The sequence below is a fragment of the Berghia stephanieae genome, chromosome 12, assembly GCF_034508935.2.
Source record: "Berghia stephanieae isolate SIO BIC M18660-M18661 chromosome 12, UCSD_Bste_1.3, whole genome shotgun sequence".
Classification (NCBI taxonomy): domain Eukaryota; kingdom Metazoa; phylum Mollusca; class Gastropoda; order Nudibranchia; family Aeolidiidae; genus Berghia; species Berghia stephanieae.
Window position 1 is genome coordinate 35,170,652 of NC_088371.1, and position 21,334 is coordinate 35,191,985.

The 21,334-nt window shown below is 35.6% G+C and overlaps 1 protein-coding gene across 1 annotated transcript in view; it reads right to left on the bottom strand.

The window, feature by feature from the left end:
• Positions 1 to 2,616: 2,616 nt before the first annotated feature.
• The window catches only part of LOC144958239 (uncharacterized), an 86,245-nt gene continuing 67,527 nt past the window's right edge, over positions 2,617 to 21,334 (bottom strand). The window contains exons 33-44 of the mRNA XM_078890074.1: positions 19,792 to 19,845; positions 17,737 to 17,844; positions 14,873 to 14,926; positions 14,224 to 14,295; positions 13,427 to 13,462; positions 12,181 to 12,225; positions 11,617 to 11,682; positions 10,505 to 10,661; positions 8,488 to 8,591; positions 8,051 to 8,128; positions 7,355 to 7,549; positions 2,617 to 4,849 (exon numbers count right to left, since the gene is read on the bottom strand). Of these exons, the coding sequence (XP_078746200.1) occupies positions 4,703 to 4,849; positions 7,355 to 7,549; positions 8,051 to 8,128; positions 8,488 to 8,591; positions 10,505 to 10,661; positions 11,617 to 11,682; positions 12,181 to 12,225; positions 13,427 to 13,462; positions 14,224 to 14,295; positions 14,873 to 14,926; positions 17,737 to 17,844; positions 19,792 to 19,845 (1,116 nt within the window). The 3' untranslated portion in view covers positions 2,617 to 4,702. The remainder of the gene's footprint in view (positions 4,850 to 7,354; positions 7,550 to 8,050; positions 8,129 to 8,487; positions 8,592 to 10,504; positions 10,662 to 11,616; positions 11,683 to 12,180; positions 12,226 to 13,426; positions 13,463 to 14,223; positions 14,296 to 14,872; positions 14,927 to 17,736; positions 17,845 to 19,791; positions 19,846 to 21,334) is intronic.

The following is a 21,334-nucleotide window of genomic DNA, read 5'->3' on the forward strand; positions in this document are numbered from 1 at the left end:
GCTAAGCCACAGGTCGTCATTGTCTTGAAAGTATGTAAGAATTTAACAATAAAAAGTAACACTTTTAATTTTCTGTTTCACAAACAATGAAATTCATTGTTGACCTGGTGTTAAAAAACCCTTACAGAGCCTCAAAACTTGGAACCAATCACACCGCTTTGAATTTACTACAGCTCGAGTTGTACTCGTGCCACTGACCAATCAGTACAGCGTGTGGCTTTAAAGGTTGAGAAAGCTTTCAGCCATATTCCCACGGTACAACCAGGCGATGCATTGACTGTGCTATGACTGTGGGCATCAAGAGGCATCTTGACGTTGGACTGAGTCATTGTGGCTGTCTTACTCGCAGCCACACACAATGACCTAATTGTTCCGTTAATGACAATCGTGTTGTACCTGTTACCCATCCCTCTTTGAGGCGTGTCAGGCATGTGATATTCATTCCTGGTGATATTGAATTCCCCATTGTCCCTTTTAACTTGAGTGTGTTAATCGGATGTGTGCAGTGTTTGTTTTTAAAATTTTAATTAATTGCTATTAAGTGTGATGAATCACGTTGATTACCTGTTGGCTATCAATACCAGTTCTTTGAATAGGGAAAATAAACTTTTGATTAAAAGTCTCGGTCCCCATCAACCAAACGATTTTGTACTCACTATTAAAGACGGGAAACAGAATAGGTCGTTTAATTTGATAAAGATTGGTATAGTCGTTTTCCTTGGCTATCGGTGAGAATAGAAAATAAGAGTTTATTTTCTTTTAATTGTATTTTGTTTGGCGATAACAGCAATACAGAATTGTCTTGGACAAGAAGTGGATTTACCTGTTTGAAAAAATTTAACACAGAGAGCATTGAACCATCAGAACTTACATTTAAATATCACCACTAGATTGAAAACCGTTGGTACTCTTCACATAGGTGCACAGATTGACAGTGGCTATCGCTTATCCTTAGCCAGGCATGATGAACAAGTTACAAAGAACATACAAATTTTGGTAAAATAATTGAGTGCATCATATTCTCTCTCTCTCTCTCTCTCTCTCTCTCTCTCTCTCTCTTATATATATATATATATATATATATATATATATATATATATATATATATATATATATATATATATATATATATGTGTGTGTGTGTGTGTGTGCGACAACCAATCTCAAATCCAGCCCCATGCTCCTAAATGACCAGGCTACGCCGCTGATACACACTTGTTCAGATCTTTATCATTTCCTGGTCCTGGCAGTCTTCCTCGATTTTTGGGATGCTTTCTTTTCTTTTCTTGTACCTGTATTTTTCTTTCTTGCTTTGTCTGGCATTGTTTCAGTTTCATACACACTTTTCAGAATCTTTACAGACTGGCCACCCAACCTCAACCAATTTGAAAGGATTTATCAATTTTTTCCCGATATTTATGCTCATTTTCCCATATTTCTTCTTTTTTAAAAATCATATTTTCAACATGCGCACATTATCTTGTCAAGCTGGTAGAGAAAAAGAAAATTCTGCAATTCCTGTGACAATCATCTGTCTGGCTACTCAAGTTCTCAGCTCGCTGGAGACGACAAGTGTGTCCTTCCTGACCTCCCATAGTGGGCAGGGAGGTACATGCTGTGTCTTCTATCCCCCCCATACCCGTTTTCCACTCGTTTCCTGTCATTGTCTTGGAATGAGATTACTTAGTTTTGTCCTGATCCTTGCCGGACCTTGGCTGGGAGGGAAACAGTCGAATGTATAGTTATAGTTTTGGGAGATGATATTTTTTTCCTTGTATATCTTCCCTCTCTTATGCATTGTATTATGTTCAGTTTACATATTATATTATATGATTGGTAAATATTTGAGTGTATTCCTCTTAGTTGGGACCTGTGCTTGTGTCTGGATGAGACTTTTAGGTGATCTCAAACTAAGTACTTTGATGGTGTGCTCTTGGAATCTACATCTGATCCCTATTTGTTCTCAGTTCCCCTATGTCTTACTAAGGCTTACTTTTTCTTGGGTGCTTTAATTGTAATTCTAGAACTTTTTACTATCCCATTTTCTTCCTTTTTACTGGCACTGATATGACCTTAATGCGTTGCAAGCACCGTAAAACCCTTAAAAACAAAAAACAAACAAATTTGTCCTTTATGGCAGGATCAGATCCTTTATTAGTGCCTGGACAGGACTTTTAAATGTCAACATAGGCAAATTGCTAGACCGCTCGTAGAATTTCCTGTTCCCTATTTGCACCAGTCCCCCTTTGTCTTACTTTTTCTTGGGTGCTTTTGATAGTAAATCTAGAATGTTCTGAATCTCCATTTTCTTCCTCTTTAAATTTAGCTTTTATAAAGCGCAATATCCACTGAGTGCTCAAAGCACTTTGAAAGGGGTCCCTGGCCAACAACAACACGTAACAATTAGAACGAAACATGACGGACAACGCTGTTAACGGCCAGGTACTCATTTAACACCTGAGTACAGTGAGAGAATGTAAGTAAGTAAAGAGCCTTTTCCAAGGACTCAACTATGCACCAAGCGAGGCTCTAACCCAGGACCTTCCGATCCGAAAGCGGGTGTCATACCACAAGACCATATATATATAAATAACAATAACAAAGAAAGATACCAACTCTTTATAGATGTTTATTTATTTTCAATTCAATTATTCATAATTATCACTGATGTTTAAACACGCCAAAGTGAGTGCAACATTGCCCCCACACGAATCACTTGGTTTTTTCTAATAAACTCTTCAAATAAAACCATTCAATAAATCACAAATAAATTCACTCACTCTTCCATTAACCACAAGAATTAATTAAATCATCAAAAAGAGCACACAAGCTTTAATAATACTCCCGTCTTTGACTTCACTTTTTCTCACACTTCTCTTTTCATCCATCTCTCTCTCTCTCTTTGCCTCTCTCATCTATTCACACCTCTCTCACACATACACACGCACAAAAGAGACAGAAAAAAAAGAAAAAAGAATGAAATAAAACACACAACAAAACGAATATTAGCAAGTACGAAATTCTATTTTTAACTTGGTCTACTTATTTTCTCATAGGTCAAAGAAATGCCTTCTACCACTTTTATCTAGACAATTTTACTGCCATCCATTCCCCTATACTCTCATATATATTTATCTGTAGTTGGAAAAAAATATTTGTTTATTTCAGAAAGACTAGCATGTTGATGGTGATTGACGTCATTACGTATACGTTAACATTTGCGTTGTTAGCTAAGATAATTGAATGGGCAGCAACTTTTTTTTAAAAACATCATCTTTATCTTGATTTGATTATCTTCATTAGTATGATGCTTATCATAATGTTGAGAGGACAGGAAGGACAACAGTAAAGTGTCTAAATTAAAATCGTAACTGGTTCTTTGCCTATTTATTTTATTATATGCTATGTTTATATAGTTAAGTAAAAAAGCCGCTTGTAATAGTTAGTCATTTTATCTTATAAAACCTTAACAAAATTATATCATTATTTCTTGGTATTGGAATTTGCTGGGGAAAAAAAAGTAAATGTAGATGAATAAGTTACGGTTAAAATGCTTTATAATTTTTTTTAAAAAATAAATATTTATAAAAATATTTAATTTTTAAAATGAAAAATTAATTAATATTTGATATTACAGCAGCATAAAATATATTTATCAAAGGGTTTTTTTTGTTGTTGATTATTTAAAATGCCAGCAATTATAATTTTCTTACATGATTTTAAAAAAAAAATGAAATTAAACAACAGTTTAAAAAATCATTCTTAACGATAAGAATAAGCATGACCAATAAATGAATGACAACAACAGTTATAATGAAATGAAGAATATCAAAATGGATAGAACACATTGATATAATATATGTATACTATAATATATCATATAACATACTGCAATGGTTGGACGGATTGTGATAAGGCACTGTGTGAATGCACGCAGTTTTTATTGTTTATTTAATGAATATGATGATGGACGTGATGATAATGATGATGATGATAACCATAGTGATGATGAAGATCATGATGATTTTGGTGATAATATGATGACAATGATACAGATGATAACAATGATGAAAATGATAATGGTAATAGTTGTGATGGCAACATCAGCAATTATTAGCTATGGTATATTTTTTAAAAAAAAAGATTTAAAAAAAAAAAAGAAAAGAAAGGGGGTAAAAATGAAATAATTTTTTTCAAATTTTAAATCGATGACACACACATATAAAAAAAAAATTAAATAATGCAACCGGGAAAATAATATGTAAAGAATTAGAGTTTAATGTGAGCCATAAATAGTCACAAATTTGAAATCTGTTTGAATCTTTATTAAGCCTAAAAATCTTGTAATAAACATCTCATATTAAATCAGTAAAATATGGAGATGAGACAAATATAAAAAATTAAAAACGTATAATAAATATAAAACAATGAAAGTCCAAATGCGTATTGAGAGATTCATATAAAATTAAACGACCACAATAAAGGGTAACAAGTCAAAAATAGTTCTTGCTATCCACTTATAACGTATATAACTATACATATATAGGAATACACAATGACACATTTTGACATAAAACAAACAACACCCTGCACAACTAACAAAGAAAAAAAAAAAAAAGAAAAAAGAATTTTAAAACATCGCAACAAAACTTACCAAAGAAAAACAAACTACAAGAATCTATGATTATTACCCAGAATGCATCTAACTGAAACATACGTCCCCGATTTGTATACCAAACTTCTGGTTTTCCCGTCCAATGTCAAAGAGTTGCAAATCCATCACAGGTAGAATCTCTGTGTAGTTGGTGCGTATGCTGAAGCTGGCCTGATGCCATTGGTTGTCTTTGACCTGAAATGGAAGGAGGAAACAATTTTTATATTCAATGCTGTTCAGATATCAATGTGGGATTCCTGACCTCCCATAGTGGGCAGGGTGGCACTTACTGTGTCTTCTATCCGGTTATATCTGTTTTCCAACATGCTTTCTGTCTTTGTCTTGGTGTGAGATTACTTAGTTTTGTCCTGATCCTTGCCGGAGTTCCTTGGCTGGGAGGGAAACAGTCGAATGTATAGTTATAGTTTTGGGAGATGATATTTTTTTCCTTGTAAATCATCTCTCTGTTATGCATTGTATTATGTTTAGTTTACATATTATATTATATGATTGGTAAACATTTGAGTGTATTCCTCTTAGTTGGGACCTGTGCTTGTGTCTGGATGAGACTTTTAGGTGATCTCAAACTAAGTACTTTGGCGGTGTGCTCTTGGAATCTACATCTGTTGCCTATTTGAACCAATTCCCCTTTGTCTTACCTTTTCTTTTGTACTTTAATTGGTTTTGTCCTGGCTCTGGCCAGAGTCCTAGCTGGGAGGGAAAGTCAACTGCATAGTTATTGTTATAGGGAGATGATATTTTTTTCCTTGTAAATCATCTTTCTGTTATGTATTGTTTTTTTGTTGTTATTTTGAATGTATAATGTAAGCATGTGAACAAGAAGCAGCAATGCGTGTTGACAACGAACTAAGCAGTTTTACACCTATTAGAAGAGGAGTTAGGCAGGGGTGTGTTTTGTCTCCAGATTTATTCAACCTCTATAGTGAAATGATATTAAGAGATATCGAACATAAGAAGGGGGTGTGTATTGGAGGAAAGAATGTAACAAATCTGAGGTATGCAGATGATACGGTTCTACTGGCAGAATCTGAACATGAACTACAAGAATTACTGGATGTTGTAGTCAGGAGTAGTGAAAATATGGGACTGGAACTGAATATATCTAAAACAGAATGTATGACGGTATCTAAAAATAATAACCCACCAGCCTGTGTAATAACAAGCAGAGGACAAACAATACAACAAGTTGAATGTTTCAAATATTTAGGCTTCAATGTAACATCCAATGGAAAATCAGATTGTGAAATAAAGAAAAGAATAGGTATGGCGAAGAATGCATTCAACCAGCTGCATACAATTATGAAAAACAGGAATATTAGCATGAAAACAAAAATCAAAGTCCTGGATTGCTATGTACTGTCTGTGCTGCTATATGGTTGTGAGAGCTGGACCATAAACAAGACCATGGTTAAAAGACTGGAGGCAGTGGAAATGTGGTTTTACAGAAGAATGATGAGGGTGTCATGGATGGAAAGGAAAAGAAATGAAGAAATTTTAGAAATGGCAAACAGAAAAAGATCACTGATAACAAAAATCATCAAACGCCAAATGGAATTTTTAGGACACATTATCCGCCACCCTGGTTTGGAAATACTCGCCTTGACTGGAAAGATGAATGGAAAAAGAATAAGAGGAAGACAAAGAATAACGTATTTGAAAGGGATAAGAACTTGGACAGATGAAGCTGAGAAAGGTGGCGCTGCTTTAATAGAATTGGCAAGAGATAGATCAGCTTGGCGGAAGATGACCTCCGACGTCTGCTTCAGATATGGAACTACATGAGATGAGAATGTAAGCATTTGAGTATATTCCTCTTAGTGGGGACTTGTGCTGGTGTCTTGGTGAGACTTTTAAGTGATCTCAAACTAAGAACACTGATAATATGCTCTTAGAATCTACATCTGTTCCCTATTCGAACCATTCCCCTTTGTCTTACTTTTTTCCTAAAGTCCTTTTAATTGTACATCTAGAATGTTTTTACTCTCCAGTTTTCATCCTTTCTACTGGCGCTGATAAGCACCGTAAAACCGTTAAAATCAAAAACATAATCTGAAAAAAGTGTTTGGTATCAAATTAAAGAGCAATCATTCCTCTTTACAATTGTAGTTGTTTTATAGTTGTTTCAAATAACCGAGATAATAATTTTGTTTTTGTTTTTGAGAGAGAGAGTTTTCTCCCTGCTACCGAACATAGATTGTTATAAATACTGGGCAGGGGCTAGATGTTAAGGGTAAAATTCAGTTTTTTGACATACACATCACTCTGACAAAATACCAGTTTTAACACGATGGCGGGCAATTGACATTAAAAAGGAACCTCTACTTACACAATCGTCAACAAATGTTGATGGCTGGCAATTGACATTAAAAAGGAACTTCGACTTACACAATCATCAACAAATGTTGACGGCTGGCAATTGACATTAAAAGGAACCTCTACTTACACAATCGTCAACAAATGTTGATGGCTGGCAATTGACATTAAAAAGGAACGTCTACTTACACAATCATCAACAAATGTTGATGGCTGGCAATTGACATTAAAAAGGAACCTCTACTTACACAATCGTCAACAAATGTTGATGGCTGGCAATTGACATTAAAAAGGAACCTCTACTTACACAATCATCAACAAATGTTGATGGCTGGCAATTGACATTAAAAAGGAACCTCTACTTACACAATCGTCAACAACATCAATGAAGGTGGTACGCTTGAACCGTCTTGTATTACTGAAAAGGACATTCTCGTCATTGGTAGAAATGGCCAAGCCAGCGGGGTTGGAGTTGAGGCATTCGTAAATAAAGGTTTGCCTGGCACCGTTAGACAGAAGCTGGAGTATCTTGAGTTGGTTGGAAACAGTTTCGTAGTCAAACTGTTATGGGAAGAGAGAAAAATGTTATTCAAAATTACAACAGCTACAAGGACATCCACAAAACACGACAAAACAGCAGGACAATACAACAAAAATAAACAGAAGTTGCTGCCGAAGCAGAAACTGAAACAACAAAATCAAACCAATCAAACACTATCGCAACAGCAACAACTAACGCCACTACCACCAACAACAGCCACAAAACAGAACAGCAATACCACCACCAACAACAATTCCAACAGCACACCACCAACAACAACTGCAAAACTACCAACATCAACATCGACAACAACTCCACCACCACTACTACCACAAACAACCCCAAGACCACCACCAACAACAATTCCAACAACACAACACCACCAACAACTCTAAAACTACTAACACCAACATCGGCAACAACAACTCCAACACCACCATGACCACGACCACCACCAACAACTCAACACAACCATGACCAACGATGACAGCATCCTACAGCACAGCCATATAACCCCTTACTTGGTTCTTTCCATTGACTTCCACCATAAAGTATTGTCCGTTACTGCGAGAGTCCTTGGTCCATCTCTGAGGTTCAAACTGGGGACATAAAATAGTCAAGTGATCAAAGTGGAAATGTTGCTGCTTGAAGCTCCAATATAGAAATCCCAATAACAAATAATGAAATAAAAGTTTCAATTTAATTTACTAAGGAGACATGATGTGGACGTTTCAGGTTTTCCCTTTGTCAACAAAATACAGTGATTGAGACACTACAAATGAGTGAGTGAAGAGAGTATGGCATTGTTAAAACAAATTATTACAATAAATAAATAAATAAATAAAATAAAATTCCCTTTATTCAACCAAACAGTTGAACACATGACCTCAATCGAGAGTAAGGACCATATGACTGTAGTTTGTTTTCTAAATGGAATGAGTTTTTTAATATGACTTACTGTACGTCTTGACGGAAGAACACAGGTCTCCTCAGTGTCAAAGTTACAGTAGACGTTGATGGCGTCACTGCCGGAACCACCGTTGGGATCTACCCAGTAGTTGCCTGTGAAAAGAGATCATTGTGATGATAGAGCATTTATATAGCGCAATATCCACTAAACCTGCTCAAAGTGCTTTACAAGGGGTCCCTGGCTAACAGCAACACATAACATATAGGACGAGACATGATGCCTGTTAGGTGATATTTATAATTTTTCCGATAGAGCCTGGTACTCAATTTACACCCGAGTGAGGCGAAAGAATGTGAGTAAAGAGACTTTTCCACGGACTCAACTATGCACCAAGCAAGGCTCGAACCCAAGACCTTCTGATCCGAAAGCGAGTGACATACCACTAGACCACATAGCCGTACAATGTGATGAAGATGATACGTTTTGTTTTTGTTTTTTTTGCATAAAGGGTAGTAAAATGGGACAGTATATAAAGAACAACTATGCTATCCCATAATTTTTCAATACTCCTATTTGAGTCATTTTTGTAACATTTGCCGCAAAAATAACATTTGCTAAAAAAAAATTAAAATACACCAATATTAAGTTATTTCGTAAAATTGAGGGGAAAATAACAATGTTTTCATCAGTTTATCTGATATAAATAATGAAAAATAAACCAAAAACTTAGGTAACTGAATACATTTAAAAAAAATAAATAAACACACAAAAAATAAGACTGTAACAAAATTACCCTTGCATGTCCCCGGATTAAGAATATTTGATCAGCAAATTAAAATAAGAAAATAGATAGAAAGTAATTAAGGAAAGCTTTATGTTTGAAGAGCTCGACAACTAGATCAGCAGGCACTCTACTACCTGGCACCTTTCATAGACACTTGTTCAGTTCTTTATCTTTCCGGTTTTATCTATTTGAAAAGTTGGCTGCCTTGCTATTTAATAATATGTGTATGTTTTTAGTTCCAGTTTATCATGGAGGTTTTAAATACAGTCCTAGTTGGATTCCCCCACACTCTCATGAGAAGCCAAACAGTGTGTTAGAATCCAAGCATGCCGAAATCCGATGCTCATGGGAGGTAACCAATATATTCAGTCACCCCATAGCTGCCAACCCACCAAGCTTTTTAAGAGGGAGTTTTGGTCAGAAAATCAGGGAGATTCAGAAAAAGTCAGGGAGATACATAAATGTATAAATCTACATTTCAAAAGACTGACAGCCTATAAGGTTGTCTCTTGGGCAAGGTATGGTTGAATTAATCCACTCTTAAGCGAAATTACAAAGTAGCCTGCACATGCACTTAGAACACAAACAATCTCCATCCATGAATGTCTCTGGCAACTACTATTAAACTAAACATACTTGATATCAAGATACACTATGACTTGAAACAGTTTTAGAATGACCAACAATTGAGTTTAAAAGTTTTTTTTTAATGCGGGAAATCGGTGTGACGGGAGGGAGTGCTTGAGACAAACTAAAAATGCGGGAGTCTCCCGCAATTTCCGGTAGGATTGGCAGCTATGAGTCACCCAGCTTTTAGTGTGTCGTATTGGTGGAATTTGGTGTGTTAAAGAATCTCGCAAGAACTGTAGTCATAGCAATGAGCGCTGGAAGCTGCCTGAAGCCTGGGATCATGAAAATACTAATGAAAGAGTGATAATGGAGAGGCTTTGGATGGGAACAATACAGACAATGGACGTTTTGGGTACAAACCCTTCTTCAGCATAACAATAAATAAATGTTGAAAACAAATAAAATGCAGTGTAACTTTATATCGTCTGTATAAATTTACACTCGTATTAATTTTATTTGTTTTCAACGCTTATTTGTTTATTGTTAGGCTGATGAAGGGTTTGTACCTGAAACGCCCATGGTCTGTATTGTTCCCAATCCAAGACCTCACCGTTGTCACTCTTGTGTTAGTATAGCCATAGCAATAAATCTCAGAAAATCACATCTATGATAAAATCCATCCATCTAGAAATGTTACTTCTTTACGCTTACCGTTTGGTGCATCTGGATGAGCCATTTTGATGTCCTGACAAGTACGACCAGGAGAATATCTCTTGCCATTTGGTTTCAGCACACGCTGCATTGCATAACGAGCCAGGTTGTAGCTGAAGTAAGCTTGCTCTGTGTCTTCAATAGGTTGGTCATATTGCTGTAGAGATAGAGTTATTTGTTTTCAGGAGATTTACAGCTTAGCCAATATAACTGCTGAATTCGATTTTTAAAGTTTTGAGAAAATTACTTTTAAAATGTAAAATTCAGAATCTAAAAGGCTCTTGAGACCAAAATGAAATAATTGTTTTCTTATTGCATAATCATGCTGTGAGTTCAGTATTTTTCTTAATGCTTGAAAAAACACAATTAATGCTTTAAACAAACAAAATCAATTAGACTTAGATATCTCTCCTTATAAAAGAAAAAGACTTAAATAACATATTGTAGGATATTAAGATTGCATACCAAAAAAAAAAAGGAATATGATTGGAGATGTACAAATATTATTGATTTAGTTTTTAAAAACGCATACACTTTTTTTTTTTTTATCATTGGTAGAAATGAATGTGCTGAGGAAAAGTAAGGTAAAGGGAGACTAATTTTTAAAAAAAATAGGAACAGATCCCTGCATAAATCTATATATGTGGTCCCAAGACAAATAAACTCGGTCCCACTCAGATAACAGCATGAAATCCATACTTAAAACTGTGCTGGACAACATTCAAATACGTACATTCGTCAGATGGAATGGAAATCAAAGGAGGGAAGTGGTTTGGAGAGGAGTTTATGTTCAACATTTACCTTGGTTATTTCAAATACAGCATTCAAGTTCAATCCATAATGTACTCTCCATATCTCTCAAAATTACATTACCATTTATCTGGGTATAATCCTCATTTCCGAATAATGTGAAAGAACAAAAAATTGTAAAATTCTATTCAAAAAAACGATTCTTAGATATAGTAGACTCAAAAAGGACGTCCACCATGTTTCACCGGTAATAGCATGGACTCTTTGGCGTTCAGTTAGAGAAAGAAGAAGGAATGATTGAAAATAAATAAATAACTAAATATACAAACTTATACTCATCTGACAACAAATAAAGTGTTTACCATGTAAGGATCACGTCCCTTGTTTTGGCTAAAGGCAGGAGCTCTGGGGAAGGCACTACTGTATGCCTGTGGACAAGAATGGCGGAATCAAGAGGGTTAGAATATTATAAAAGGGCAGTATGGCATAGAGGTATGGTCTTGATATCTTCTCTGGAATTGCGTGGTTCATGTCACAGTCTTGAGCAAGTAAATGGCACACTCACAGAGTTGTGCTCGTACCCTACCCTACCGGGGTGATGAATTAAAAGTTAAAATAATCAGAGGTATAACATTCTACTTTTGTGCCCCATTTTATATACTTTCTTCTTAATAAAACCAAAATTAAAAAAACAAAAAAACAATATTGGCAAAAGTTCCACATTTTTGGCTGTAAATTTCAATTTTCCCCATCTAAACTGTTATGAAATAATAGCATTTTGAGACCGTATGTCACATATTATAGTGGCTGTCTGAGCAAAACAGAATCATCCTCTTTTTTAAGTTTCCTTGTATCATTTTTCAATTCCATGGAGACCTTCGAATTTGACCTGTAACTTTGATAAACTAAACAAATTATCCACTTACGGGGGGTCCAGGAGGTCCTGGGGGTCCTTGAGGTCCAGCGGCGCCCTGTGATAAGATAAAAACAAAAGATTTAAAAAAACGAAATAGTAAGTTTTATGTGATAGATAAATAGAAACAATGAACAAAATACAGCATAAAGGAAACTTTTTACACCGCTAGATCTAAAATATAATTTTCTTATTTATTGTAAGTTTTTTACTCTTGTGTTGCATAATACCAAAAAATGAAGGTTAAACTAAGAGTTCACTAGTTGAATAATATTCTATGTACATGGCTAATATTTGATTTCTTTTTTAAATTATGTATTTAACACTACATCTTAACTCACTCAATCCTAAGAATTTTTTGCTACTTTTCAAAATTGGATAAAATGTATTAAAAGTGAGCATGTTCATTGTAGATAGTTTTATTCAACTATCATTCACATGTAAAAACGAAAAACATTAGCTTTGATACTGTGCCTATAAGTTGTCTCAGAAAAAAGGTAATAAATAGGCATGGGGTAAAAGTAACCCAGGTAAACTACGGATATAGTCGGTGTTAGGGTTGAGTGAGTTAAAATATCTTCTCCATGAAATTACTATATGCAAAAAGTAAATCATTCAAAATTCCATGAGATATGTACAGAATTTTTACCACAGTGAGGTGAGCAAACAGAAAATTACCAACTTTGCATAAGGGACAAACATAAAAGAGCCCACAGTGGATTTGAACTCAGATAGCTGAGTTACACACTGCATTGCGCCTTCTTCTTGGCTACCAGTATTAAATATTATGATTAAAATCACTCCACAATTCATTGCATTGATATAGTGTTTTAAGTTTTTAGCAATATTTAATCCATGGGTGCCAGTTTTCCGGTTCATGCCGGAATTCCGGTTTTGCGATATCTCAAAGTCAAATACCTGTGTTTTGAGTAAAATAACCTAATAGCATCTGTAAAAATTCGAAAACGTGATTTAGCCACCTTTTCAGTGTATGGAGGTAGATTGGTGAAAGTTGGTTTTAAAATCAAATTAATTTCCTCATTGTATCAATATGTTTGCTGTGTAATCATTTAATAATGGTATAAAAACGGTGATGAAATAAGAGTAAAGTTTACGCCGCATTTTCAGTAGGAACATTTTCAGGTTTGGCAAAGTGTTGAGATTTTAGTTTCAGGTTTCAGCACTTCTTCCTGCTGGCACCCATGATTTAATCGAATGCATGACACTTAATTAATAAATGAAATGATTTGTGGCCTCACCATGGGTCCATCATCTCCAGGCTCTCCTCGGAATCCCTGATGTGAAAGAGAAATAGAAGAACTATGGTGGTAATACCCTGAATAAATTTTGATGAAGACAATAATAATGATGATGATGAAGATGATGATGATGACAATTATGATAATGATAATGAATTAATATACGTAAATATTTAAAAAATTACAATTTTTAATATTAAGATTCTCCTAAATTAAGAGGTGTAACATTCTATAATCTTCAAAGTGAATTTCGTTTTTATTATCTTATCTTATCTTATAAAAAGCTATATAGGATACTAAATATCCTTTCAATGCCTTATACATGACATGATATTGAACAGTATTAATAGACAACATTTAATGTCTTTGATTATGGCAAACATTAATCACATACGTATCTTAATGAATACAATCCTTTGGCGATCAATTTCTTTAAAAATTGGTTAACAGAACTAGTGCTTTGGTTTCAAATTTAATGCATTCCAAACGTTCACTAAAAGATAAACTATGACTTTTGTGATAACTTTATTTCCAGCTAAATAATAATTTAAAATGTTTTTCGATGTGATTTTTTGGCAGGAAAGATTATAAATTTCGAGTCATCTTTGACCGAAGTTTACTTGAAAAAGGGCCAAGTCCGAAACATCGTTTGTTTTTCGCTGTTCCCTTATTTATGAGTCACATTTACTCCCTTTATCTTTCTCTCCATTTTATTGACTCATTTGACTCAGGCACCTCTAGATTTTGAAAAGACAGATTAGCGGAGATTATCATAAGCCATAAAATCCCAAACTTACATTTGGTCCAGCTCGTCCAATGTTTCCTGGTTCTCCCGTTCTTCCGATGGGACCTCTCTGACCCATTTGTCCCTGGATTGGATGGAAAACAAAATCATTATTCATCAATAATAATAATAATAATAATAATAATAATAATAATAATAATAATAATAATAATAATAATAAAAATAATAATAATAATAATAATAATAATAATAATGATAATAATAATACTAATAATAATATTAATAATAATAATAATAATAATAATAATAATAATAATAATAATAATAATATCATATGATTGTTTAGATCTGTCCTATGGATTTTAAAAGGCAAACTGTCCATTCTTCTGTCTATAGAAGGAATGAAGTTGATGCCACTCAGTCCTTTGTTACTGTTTTAGACCACCAGTTAGGTGAATAGTTCTCACTAAAATACATCAATCAGACTATAACCAAAATTTAAATGTACTCATTGTTTTTGAGTTGGTATGTTTCATTTAGCACGCAGATGTTTTGAGTATCTTACCTAAATGCATGGCATCAACTGATATGATTCATAGGAGAAAAAAATGGGTTCACATCGTAGTTTCTTCAAATGCAGCTTGAGACAGCCTCTCATTGTTCCATGCATAAATAAATCATATACTAAAATATACACTTACAGCTTGTCCGTTAGGGCCAGGGATGCCTGGAGGTCCCATTTCACCATCGGGTCCCTGGAGAGAGAAGAAGCGATGGAGACTTTAAAATTCATTGCAATAATATTATCAATATAGAGCGATTGAGACTATAAAATTCATTGCCAAAACATTATCAATATAGAGCGATTGAGACTATAAAATTCATTGCCAAAACATTATCAATATAGAGCGATTGAGACTTTAAAATTCATTGCAAAAATATTATCAATATAGAGCGATTGAGACTTTAAAATTCATTGCAATATTATTACCAATATAGAGCGATTGAGACTTTAAAATTCATTGCAATAATATTATCAATATAGAGCGATTGAGACTTTAAAATTCATTGCAAAAACATTATCAATATAGGGCGATTGAGACCTTAAAATTCATTGCAAAAATATTATCAATATAGAGCAATTGAGACTATAAAATTCATTGCAATAATATTATCAATATAGAGCGATTGAGACTTTAAAATTCATTGCAAAAACATTATCAATATACAGCGATTGAGACTTTAAAATTCATTGCAAAAACATTATCAATATAGAGCGATTGAGACTTTAAAATTCATTGCAAAAATATTATCAATATAGAGCGATTGAGACTTTAAAATTCATTGCAATATTATTACCAATATAGAGCGATTGAGACTTTAAAATTCATTGCAATAATATTATCAATATAGAGCGATTGAGACTTTAAAATTCATTGCAAAAACATTATCAATATAGGGCGATTGAGACCTTAAAATTCATTGCAAAAATATTATCAATATAGAGCAATTGAGACTATAAAATTCATTGCAATAATATTATCAATATAAAGCGATTGAGACTTTAAAATTCATTGCAAAAACATTATCAATATACAGCGATTGAGACTTTAAAATTCATTGCAAAAACATTATCAATATAGAGCGATTGAGACTTTAAAATTCATTGCCAAAACATTATCAATATAGAGCGATTAAGACTTTAAAATTCATTGCAAAAACATTATCAATATAGAGTGACTGAGACTTTAAAGTTCATAGCCAAAACATTATCAATATAGAGCGATTGAGACTTTAAAATTCATTGCCAAAACATTATCAATATAGAGCGATTGAGACTTTAAAATTCATTGCCAAAACATTATCAATATAGAGCGATTGAGACTTTAAAATTCATTGCCAAAACATTATCAATACAGAGCGATTGAGACTATAAAATTCATTGCCAAAACATTATCAATATAGAGCGATTGAGACTTTAAAATTCATTGCAATAACATTATCAATATAGAGCGACTGAGACTTTAAAGTTCATAGCCAAAACATTATCAATATAGAGCGATTAAGACTTTAAAATTCGTTGCAATAACATTATCAATATAGAGCGATTGAGACTAAAATTCATTGCCAAAACATTATCAATATAGTGATTGAGACTTTAAAATTCATTGCCAAAACATTATCAATATAGAGCGATTGAGACTTTAAAATTCATTGCAATAACATTATCAATATAGAGTGACTGAGACTTTAAAGTTCATTGCAATATTATTATAGAGCGATTGAGACTTTAAAGTTCATTGCAAAAACATTATCAATATAGTGATTGAGACTTTAAAATTCATTGCAAAAACATTATCATTATAGAGCGACTGAGACTTTAAAATTCATTGCAATAACATTATCAATATAGAGCGACTGAGACTTTAAAGTTCATAGCCAAAACATTATCAATATAGAGCGATTGAGACTTTAAAATTCGTTGCAATAACATTATCAATATAGAGTGATTGAGACTAAAATTCATTGCCAAAACATTATCAATATAGAGCGATGGAGACTTTAAAATTCATTGCCAAAACATTATCAATATAGAGCGACTGAGACTTTAAAATTCATTGCAATAACATTATCAATATAGAGCGACTGAGACTTTAAAGTTCATAGCCAAAACATTATCAATATAGAGCGATTGAGACTTTAAAATTCGTTGCAATAACATTATCAATATAGAGCGATTGAGACTTTAAAATTCATTGCAAAAACATCATCAATATATGTAGGTACTCCTACTCCTTTTAAGTTCCCATTCTGATACCATTGTTACCCACTGTCAGTCAATCAGTCAGCTCCAGGTGAAATATCAAATAAAGACAGTTTTAAGTATAACATTCATTATACACTAAACGTGCTCAAAGCGCTTTACAAGGGGTCAATGACCAACAGCAACACATAACATGTAGAACGAGACATGACGCCTGTCAGGCGATATTACATTTTTTTTCGGACTGAGACAACGCTGTTAACGGCAAGGTACTCATTTTACACCCGAGTACGGTGAGAGAATATGAGTAAAGAGCCTTTTCCAAGGACTCAACTAAGCGCCGAGCAAGGCTCGAACTCATAACCTTCCGATCTGAAAGCAAGTGTCATCCCACAAGACCACATAGCCGCACAAGTATCATCTGGAATGTCCCATGAACTGAGAGCTCAGTCATTCAAACTGTTCAAGGCCCAGATGTACATTAGATATCCGTAAAAAAAATGATATGCCCAAAAGTAATGGATAAATGGAACATCTACAAGAATATGTGGTTAATTCTAAAACTGACAATTTTAAGAACAATCTTGATGACTACTACAAATAACCACCAAGCACTGAACGAAGTGAATTAAACATTTTCACTTACAACAAGAAGTAGAAATAGAATTGTTAACACTCATGTGCATTCTTGTAGAATTATATGCATTCAAAGTGCCTCACTTTTCTGAATAGCGCTATATAAGTTTTCAACATTACTATTATTATTTATTATTATTAAAATTATTAAGTGAGACAACCAACCTTTGGTCCCTGGAGTCCTTGAGCACCGGGTCGTCCTGTCCATCCTTTGTGGCCATTGGCACCTGGGGCTCCACGACGGCCACTAACTCCTTGTTGACCTGCAAGTCCCTGAAGTGGAAATATAAGAGATTTTTCTCATTGAATACTACTAAGCTGCTAGAAGAAGCTGTAGACTGGACAAAGTAATCTATACAAAAATGAATATATAATGGCTTCAAAAAAAAAAAAAAAAAAGAAAAAAGAACAAAAAACTAAACACAGAATGTTTTGGCTCAAAACCCTACTTCAGCTATTCGCAAAATAGTAAAAAGTTAAACATTTTACTGGGGATTTTTTTTTGTTGTTGTTTCTTTTTTTTTTTTTGTTATTGGCTGAAGAAAGATTTTGAGCCTGAAACGTTTTGTCTTTCATATTTTGTTCTGTTTTGAAGCTGTTATTTTCATTTTTAAATACTTTCAAGGAGATTTTACTGTGATACTTTAACCGAGCAGATGTTACATACAGCCAGCCAATGGGTATTATGTCGAGATTTTTATTCTGCCACTTTGTGTGCCAAAGCCCTCTGTCCATGAAGCAGTGACTGAGTAGGTGGTCTGAAAGATCTAGTAGACAGTACTTTGTGATAGACTTATATCCTATCCAAAGGGTAGCAAGGAATTCCTTACCCCAGCTGGTCACATGGAACTAAATTTCCATTTCATACAGTACAAGTGACCTGTAATGTATCCTTTTTGTACTAACACTACGACAATATCTGTCACTGTCTGTAAAGCCAGGTAAAAAAAAAAATACAAAACAAAACAAAAATGAGCTTTTAACTGGAGCAATATCCACTTAACATGCCCCAAGCACTTTACAAGGGGTCCCTAGCCAACAGCAACACTTAGCATGTAGAACAAGACATGTCGCCTGTCGGGCGATATTACATTTTTCCTGACAGAGACAACAACGTTGTTAACGGCCAGGTACTCGTTTTACACCTGAGTATGGTGAAAAAATGTGAGTAAAAAGACTTTTCCCAGGACTCAAATATGCACCGATCTGAAGGCAAGTATCATACCACTAGACCATATAGTAGGTACTCATTCACACCTGAGTCAAGTGAGAGTAACATTTACAAAAAATAAAAATAAAAATAAAAACCTTACCCAATGACCCAACGCTGAGGACCAAGTTTTCAGATCATTGTCACCCATACAGTCTCTGACCTGGCTAAACAACATTTGGTTTTGTCATGGGTGCAAGAGTGCCGGCTACAACCGGCCTGCCGGCCGATTGGATTACCGAAAAAAACGTCGCCGGCTTTTTGCGATTTGGATTTGATTGATTTTTGTTTTTTGTTTTTTTTGTGCAACTTGTGACAAGAAACTTTATAAATTACTGCATTACAACCTCTGGATTAAACATACAACAATTAGTGGACTACTATTATGAAGACTAGATGCTGAGAACAAGTCTTGAGAACAAGACTTCAAATGACGAGGTAAGTCCGTGAATCTTGCAGGCGTTTTCAGATTATATGTCTGGTCATAAGTAGACTTGCAGGCTTTTTGAGGTCCATTTGCTTGCACCCATGTTTTGTTTCGAGACGAGACCCAATACCTCTTGGCAAATGACGCGTAATCACACTCTATGACTCTCTTACTCCCCTCATTCGTCAAATCGACCGATTTATCAATGTCAAGGCCACTGGCGCAAGGCCTTTCTTCACTCGATTTAAATATGGCATTCACTTTTGTTCAACAAAGGAACAAACAAAAGCCGTCAGCCCTCAACCTATAACTAGCCTATTACAGAATTATTTTAATGAATATATACACAGAACATGCACATTCAGTATCGTACGATCCTTTACTAATTAATAAAATTGATTAGGTGAACTATAATCCAGAAATAGAAATTAATAATAATTAATTGACTGAACTTCCAAATAATGAACTGATCACTAGAAAGACGCATGCTAAAAGTGATCATGTGAGCGCACCATGGCCTCCAAATGGCTCTGTTCGCATTAAAGTAGATGGGATAATCTAATATAAAAAAGTCAAGACTTACAGAAGGTCCAGGAGCTCCTGGCATTCCTACAGCTCCTGGGTTTCCACGAAGACCCTGGACACAAAGAAAAAATAAATAAATTAAAGTCATAATAGTTATATAATATGTTCAAATACAAGTACATTGTGTGTGAAAATTCCAGGGAACCATACTTGTCACAAAGCAAGTACGTAATACTGTTTCCTATGTCCTTTATTTTTGGGTTTTAGCAATGGGGCTGCCCCTAAAGGATCACGGTCTTGTCATGGTGGGGGGGGGGGGGGCCTAAAGGATCGCGGTCTTGTCATGGTGGGTGGCCGCCCCTAAAGGATCAATGTCTTGTCATGGTGGGGGGGCCGCCCCTAAAGGATCACGGTCTTGTCATGGTGGGGGGGGGGCACCCCTAAAAGATCACGGTCTTGTAATGGTGGGTGGCAGCCCCTAAAGGATCAATGTCTTGTCATGGTGGGGGGCCGCCCCTAAAGGATCACGATCTTGTCATGTTGGGGGGGCGCCCCGAAAGGATCACGGTCTTGTAATGGTGGGGGGCCGCCCCTAAAGGATTGTTGTCTTGTCATGGTGGGGGGCCGCCCCTAACGGATCACGGTCTTGTCATGGTGGGGGGCCGCCCCTAAAGGATCACGGTCTTGTCATGGTGGGGGGCTGCCCTAAAAGGATCACGGTCTTGTCATGGTGGGGGGCCGCCTCTAAAGGATCACGGTCTTGTCATGGTGGGGGGGGGGGGGGGGCCTCAAGGATCACGGTCTTGTAATGGTGGGTGGCTGCCCCTAAAGGATCAATGTCTTGTCGTGGTGGGGGGCCACCCCTAAAGGATCACGGTCTTGTCATGGTGGGGGGCTGCCCCTAAAGGATCACGGTCTTGTCATGGTGGGGGGCCGCCCCTAAAGGATAACCGTCTTGTCATGGTGGGGGGCCGCCCCTAAAGGATCATCGTCTTGTCATGGTGGGAGTGCCTAAAAAATACTGCAGGGGCCGGCAGCTTACCGGTCACTACCACTAGGCCATTCCAGTAAACATTACGTCCAGCACCTCAGACGACCAGCCCAGGTATGCATTAACTAAACGACGATCCAGTCAGCCGCCCAAAATTGAGGGCTCATCATCCATCGTCTGGCAAGCCACAACTTACTGGACACTCACATTATCTGGCAAGCCACAGCTTACTGGACACCCACATTATCTGGCAAGCCACAGCTTACTGGACACCCACATTATCTGGCAAGCCACAGCTTACTGGACACCCACATTATCTGGCAAGCCACAGCTTACTGGACACTCATATTATCAGGCAAGCCACAGCTTACTGGACACTCACATTATCAGGCAAGCCACAGCTTACTGGACACCCACATTATCTGGCAAGCCACAGCTTACTGGACACCCACATTATCTGGCAAGCCACAGCTTACTAGACACCCATCATCATCATCCATCGTGGCTTGTGCTCTTGAGCACGTTGCCGGTCAGCTGTCTCCACGAATCACGATCCTTTGCAGTGCGCATGAAATCTGTGTTGCTTTTTAAGTCACTTTTGGCCATTCTT